The following is a 7,168-nucleotide window of genomic DNA, read 5'->3' on the forward strand; positions in this document are numbered from 1 at the left end:
AACCATGTCCGAATGATCTGAAATTTTGCACACACATCCCAAATGACACAACGGAGCTACTGCAACTCCCGGAATTACATTCCGGCCCCTATATCAAAATCTCACCTATCAACCAAAAAGGCCAAAATTCCAATTTCGCCAATTCAAGCCTAAATCTACTCCGGACCTCCAAAACACATTCCGATCACGCTCCTAAGTCCCAAATCACCTCCCGAAACTATTCGAACCATCGAAACTCACATCTGATCCCTCTAACACATAAGTCAACATCCGGTTGACTTTTCTAACTTAAGCTTCCTAAAAAGAGACTAAATGTCTCAAACCTTCTCAAAACCTCTCTGAACCCAAAACAACCAACCCGGTCATGTATAGAACCGATAAACAAAGCAATAAGAAGCAGAAATGGTAGAAATGAAGCGGTAACTCATAAGACGATTGGTCGGGTCGTCATAATTGGCCATATACAGTACTGAGTGATTGAGTATTTTGAGAGCGTGAGTACACGAGGCTTTCAGTGCGGTGCATCTTATGCAGCATATGTAATGGCATGTAGATATAGAGAAGTTGTATTCCTCATATCAATAGTATTGATCTATCTTACTTGAATTGAGTTTAACTGTTGAACTTGAAAGTATGCCTACATTTTTGTACTGTTATTTCTATATTGAACTGTACCTGTTAAGTTCGTCACTACCTTTCAGTCCAAAGGTTAGATTTTTTACTTATTGAGTTGGTTGTACTCACGCTACACCTTACACATTGTGTGCAAATTCAGATGCTTTCGGTCATGGCGGTTGCTGAGTTGCGGAGTCCGAATTTTCGGAGATCATCGAGGTAGTTGCTTGGCATCCCCAGACATCAACTCTCCTCCCTTATCTACATTTTTATGTTTCAGTTTTATTCTCTAGACGTTGTATTAGACTATATTCCTATGTAGATGCTCATGTACTCGGTGACGCCCCGGTTTTGGGAGAGATTGTGTATTGAGTTGTTAATTCTTACACTGTTTTTAAAAAGGTTTTCCTTAAATTTAACTCTTTCCGTATTTTTTTCAAAGCTTTAGAGTGTTGAAATGATTGAGTAATTAGCTTGCTTAGTTCTACGATAGACATCATCATGACAGATTGGTTTTAGGTCATGACAAATATAGTGCCACGAGATCAAACTCAACTTCCAAAATATAAAACACCCTTGAAATAAACAATAATACGAAATAAATAATTTAAAGTAATAATCTAACCTAAGCATGGATAACATGATTGACAAAACTATATTATAGAAAAAATATTTTTCACCTGCATGTTTTAACCTATTGAAAATGTATAGATACTCGTAACCTCACATATACGTTGCCCCAACACATAAAATGTGTAGCAAATAGACCGACTAGTCCTAATCCCTCAGGTCAAGGTTAACCACAACACTTACCTTACTCCGCAACCAAATCAATGCAGAACTAGGCTTTTCCTCTAGAATTAGCCTTCAAATCAATCAAATCTAACCCAATATAGTTCAAATAATTCAAAATAAGCTTTAGAAACTACCCACGAGTGAAAAAAATTCAACCTATAATGATTTAGGAAAAAGTCAACAAAAGTCAACCTCGGGCCCGCTTGGTAAAAATCCGAGATTCGGACCAAAACCCAATTACCCATTCACCCCCGGGCCCAATTATGTGATTTGTTTGAAATCCGAACTTAATTTGAGGTTTAAATCTCAATTTTACAAAAAATCTCCAATTATACCCAAATCCCTAATTTCTACCATGGAAATCCTAAATTCAATGTTGAAATCTCGTGAAAGTAATGGGTAATTGGAAAAAAAAAAAAGTGGATTAAGGTTACTTACCAATGAATTGGGAAGAAAAGCCTCTTGAAAAATTGCCTCTAGAGTGTTTAGGGTTGAGAAATGGTGTAAAATGATCTAAGTCCTAATTTTCTCCTCTTTTACCGAGTTGCGGATGTCGCAATTGTAAAGGCTTGTTTGCGATTGCGAGCATCACAAATGCAAGAAAAGGGTCGCAATGCAAACTCTGTCACAGAAGAATAGAAACCGCAAATGCGGCAAATATATTGCAAATGCGAATGACCAGCCATCGCAAATGCGACCAAGTGATCGCAAAAGTGATCATGTATTGTTTCGCAATTGCGAACCTTTTCCTCGCAAATGCGGGGTTACCCAATCCCAGGCCCTGCACGCAAATGTGAACATTTGTTCGCAAATGCGAACAATTGTCCGCAAATGCGATCCAGACATCGCAAATGCTAGATTTGCATCAGACACCACAACTGGCATTGCACTAGCAATCTTTGTACTATTCAAAATACTAGTTTTCACAAATCACGTCAAATCAAGTTAGGGACTTCCGAATTCAATTCCGCACATACACTCAAGTCCAAAATTACGATACGGACGCACCAGGATCGTCAAAATACCGACCTGGGGTTGTTTACACAAAATATTGACCGTAGCCAACTCAAATCATTTTTAAATCTAAAATTTACGTTTTCTTTATTTTTCACATAAAATCTTTACGGAAAAAGATACGGATTGCGCAAGTAAATCAAGAAATACTAAAAGGAGCTAATCGAGGTCTCGGAACACAGAAATAAGAGCTAGAACTCAAACTGACCTATGGGGTCATCACATACTCAATCTTCCCTAGGTTCGCAAGAGCAAGAAAGTACTCGCAAATGCGATGGTCGCATTTACTACCTTCTCATCGCAAGTGCGATGGAACCAGCACCAACATACAAAATTCTACCAAAATAATCTGAAACCAATCTGAAATTCATCCGAGCCCTCGGGGCTCCGCACCAAACATCAACACAAATCTAAAAATATCATACAGACTCGCTCGAGCAATCAAAATACCAAATAACATCTAAAACCATGAATCAGACATCAAAATGCATGAAAAACACAATGAACTTCAAGAATTGCTAGAAATGCAACCACGTATCAGATTCCTATCAAATCAACTCGGAACGACACCAAATTTTGCAGATAAGTTCAACAAAACTGACATATTCCAAGTTCCAAAACTAAAATCTGAACCCGATAGCCATAAAGTCGAACCATAGTTAAATTTAGGAAAATTCTAAACCTTCAAATTGCCAATTTTTGCCAAATAGCGCCAAAACCTTCTAGAAACATCCCAATGCAAATCCGGGTATACGCCCTAGTCGAATCATCATCCAGACCTACAACTATCAAAACTCTAATCCGAGGTCAACTATATAAAAATCAAACTTGGACAACTCTTCCAACTTAAAGCTTCCTAGTCGAGAATCATTCTCCCAAATCAATCCCGAATCACCGAAAACCAAGATCGACCCTGCACGCAAGTCATAACACGTAATATGAAGCTACCCAAGTCCTTAAACTGCCGAACTGAAATGCTCAAAATAACCGGTCGGGTCGTTACATTCTCCCCCACTTAAACATACGTTTGTTTTCGAACGTGCCAGAAGTCATCCCAAAGCTATGAAATCACTACTTGAGCTCACCATACATATACTCGCGGATGATCCTACGTTACCCCAATCATATAAGTCTGACAACACAACTTAACTGAATATCTTACTTCATCCTTAGCCTATAAACATTAGAATCCAATCCTCAACAACTAAAACTCATCGTAAGACCCGAATCTCGCATCAATACATCATATAAGCTCGAATAAGCTAAATCAAGCCACAATCTTAATCCAAAGTATAATCACATTATATTCTACATAACTAATATGCCCGTATCTTGAGTTGAACATAGATAATGCCAATATCTTGACGTCAGTTATTGAATAACCTTGACGTGAGTCATTTAATTCCATATTGCTAAATCAAATGCCACGTTGTTTCTTTTGCTTTGTAAGAGTTAACCTAGCTATATCCCTGCAGATATTGAAATTGACTTTTAAGACCGGTGCTATTAGGTGAACCAAAACTTATACTCCTTCCATATTTTAATTTATTGTAACCTATTTGATTGGGAACTGAGTTTCAAATTTTTTTTTTTAAAATTTGTAATGTAAAATAAGATATATATATATTGTGTGGCTATAAGTGATTTCATAAAGGTAAATTATCTTTAAATAGAGAAACAAATCATTCTCTTTTACATAACTTAAAAAAAAAAAAATTCACATAAATTGAAACAGATAGAAGTTGGTTTCTGACAAAGCAATGTTTCATGTTTCTGAATTGCATACAACTTTTCGAAATCTCAAAGAGTGTGGAAATTCTGGACTTTTTTGTCTGCGCTTCCTCAGGTCTTTTTCTGGCCAAGGCATACCAAGAGTCAACAGTTTGCCTAAGATTATTAGCCTGGCCAAGCTTTTTTTCGGTCAAAAAGTATTTTTTTTTTTTGTCAAAAGCACTTTTGGCCAAAAATTAAGGTGTTTAGCCAAGTTTTTGGAAGGAACAAAAAGTGCTTTTGAGGAGAAGCAGAAGCAGTTTTGGAGAAGCAGAAAAAAGTAGTTTCTCTCCAAAAATACTTTTTTGAGAAGCATTTTTGAGAAAAAGCACTTTTTTAGAAGCATTTTTGAGAAAAATACACTTAGAAGTAGTTTTTTAAAGTTTGGCCAAACACTAATTGATGTTCAGAAGTGTTTTTCAAACTAATTAGTCAAACACAAACTGCTTTTCACCAAAAGTTCTTTTGAAAAAAATACTTTTAAAAAAAACACTTCTCAAAATAAGCTGATATTTGCAGCTTGGCCAAACGGGCTTAGAAAGTCTTAGGCTTCCACTTAAAGGCACTACCAACATTATTTTATCCTACTATACACACGTTGGAACTTAGAGACCTTTTGATCATTCATAAGTCATAACATGATTTGAATAATTTTGCAGAAATTTGTTAATATGAATCAAATGACCCCTAAAGTTATTCTTTACTTTTTGCTGAACTGCAAAAGTAATCATTTTATAAAGGTGACAAATTTTGGTACAATTTAAGAAGGGAAGACAATGAGCTTTTAAGAAGATGAAGTAAATCGAACACGTGGAAAACCATAACAGTGATTCAGCTGCTATTTAAATTTTTTTAAAAAGAAGTCAAAATCAAAATAAAAACGAAAGCACAGTTCAAATTCAAAATTTAAACACAGAGAAAATCAATAGTTGGTTCCGAGGGGCCTCTTTAACTGTTTTGTAACGGGAATATTACTCATAAATGTACAACTTGACCATTAATTATGTGAAGACTTAATTTGAAAGGAACAGGTCAACTTTTTATTAGGATAAACAATTAATTATCTTCTTAATCCACTTCGATCTCCAAATTGAATTAACAAAAGCAAGCATCCACTCATACCAAAATATTTAGAAAGAAACGCAAAACAAAAACAAAAAATGAGACAAAATTAAAAGAAATCATTATTTATTCACAAACAAATATCCAAAAAGTAAGATCATACCATTGTCTGTGGATGAATAGTATTTCAATAGTCCAAAAACGATACTAAAAAAAGGGAAAATAGCCCAATTTCAAATATATCCCCTAATATCCAAAGAATATCGAGAGATAAAACACTTAAAAAAATAAAAGAAATAAACTCCAAGATCAAGAAGACTACCAAAGTAGAAGTAAGATCACCAATCAAGATGGCATTGGGTTCTCTCAAAAGTGGTACCAGAAGATGTTGTACCATTAGACTTGAAAGGAACCTTCAAATCACACATAATAATCGGCTTAATTTTCTTGGTTTTGATCCACCCAAACTTGAGCCTAATCCGCATGTAAAGCTTCACTCCAATCGCATAAACCCCAGAATCCTTCTCCCCATTGTAATCAGATTTCTCTTTATCCCCTAGCATAATCAAATTCTGACCCTTGAACACTATTTTCAGATCTGTAGTATTCTTGTGACCCTGATAAAACGGTTCAAGATTTGTACTGGAGAAATTCCGGCCAAGAAACAAAGCCCTAGCTTCAATGGAATCATAGTAAATCCCAATTCGTTTATTGGTGTTTCTGATGGAGACATTGAGAGCAAGATCGTAGTAAAGGGTACTGTTTTTTGTGGAGAGATCGAATTGGGTAAGTGAGGCGTCAGCGACGTGGAAATTGACTTTGTTGGGTCTGAGGATAAACCAGAGGACAAAGGCTACGACACCAACAATGACCAAAAGAGTGCAGAGTATCTGGAAGATGCAAGTGCAGATGCAGTTGAAGAGACAGCCGCAGCAGCAGCTGAATGGGTTGCAGCAGCACCCGCCGCCGTGGCCTGGGCGGTGGTAGGTTTTTGACGGCGGCGGAATTGATGGGCCGTAATATGCTCCGTTCAGATGGGGTCCCGGCATGGTTAACGTGAAATCAAGAAACGTAAAAGTAGTTGAGTTTTTGGATGGAGTGGGCGAAATAATGGAGGTTGGGTTGCCCTGATTTTTCTTTTGTTTGCTTCGGTTTGGAGTATGTATATATGTGAGAGAATAATGGAGGATGTGAATGTTTCTTTTGTGAGTCGGATACGAATATATAGGGAGTGTGCGGCCCAGTTGGTTTATGCGCTATCAGTAGGATTGCGTTTTGTGGAATGTGAAGTAAAGAGTGGGGGAAAAGGCCGTGTTTTGCTATGTTTAGGGTTATTATAGCACGGCTAGCTAGTTTTCGGACTGTTCATTCAAAAATAGTTAGCGTTTGCAAAGTCATAGAAAAATAACCACTATTTTGCTGTAATTGGGATCGGTCCAGCATAATATATTGGAGATCGGTGCACCAGTGCATGAACTTCCAGTATATTATACTGGACCGGTATATTATACTGGAACTTCAGTATATTATGCTAGAGTTCCAGTATACTTATGCTGGATCTCCATTATAATATGTAGGAGTTCCAATATACTTATGCTGGAACTCCATTATAACATGCTGGAGTTCCATTATACTTATCTTGGAACTTCAGTATATTATGCTGGATTATTTTCCGAATTTTGAAAAGTGTTTTCGTTCAGGATTATCTTTACATAAAAAGTGGCTAAATTTCAATTACTTTTGAAACTGTGGCTATTTTTAAATGACCACTTGTAAATCTGGTTATTTTTGAATTTAAAAGGGGGAGAATGACACAGTTATCTGAAAAAAAACAAAATTATTTATTCTTATATACCCATTTATTTTTTTTACCTATTAAATTAATTATATTTCCTACCCACAATAGTTTTTA

The 7,168-nt window shown here is 36.4% G+C and overlaps 1 protein-coding gene across 1 annotated transcript; it reads right to left on the reverse strand.

The window, feature by feature from the left end:
• Positions 1-5,365: 5,365 nt before the first annotated feature.
• LOC104226356 (NDR1/HIN1-like protein 10) lies at positions 5,366-6,462 on the reverse strand. Its single transcript, XM_009778327.2, has one exon. It carries the CDS (start codon positions 6,303-6,305, stop codon positions 5,595-5,597), a length of 711 nt encoding a protein of 236 aa, XP_009776629.1. The 5' UTR covers positions 6,306-6,462; the 3' UTR covers positions 5,366-5,594.
• Between the last annotated feature and the right edge of the window lie 706 nt (positions 6,463-7,168).

Source organism: Nicotiana sylvestris, chromosome 7 (genome assembly GCF_000393655.2).
Source record: "Nicotiana sylvestris chromosome 7, ASM39365v2, whole genome shotgun sequence".
In the NCBI taxonomy this organism is placed as follows: domain Eukaryota; kingdom Viridiplantae; phylum Streptophyta; class Magnoliopsida; order Solanales; family Solanaceae; genus Nicotiana; species Nicotiana sylvestris.

Excerpts from the sequence above, each read along its gene's own strand:
- LOC104226356 (XM_009778327.2), bottom strand. The coding sequence starts at position 6,305 with ATGCCGGGACCCCATCTGAACGGAGCATATTACGGCCCATCAATTCCG.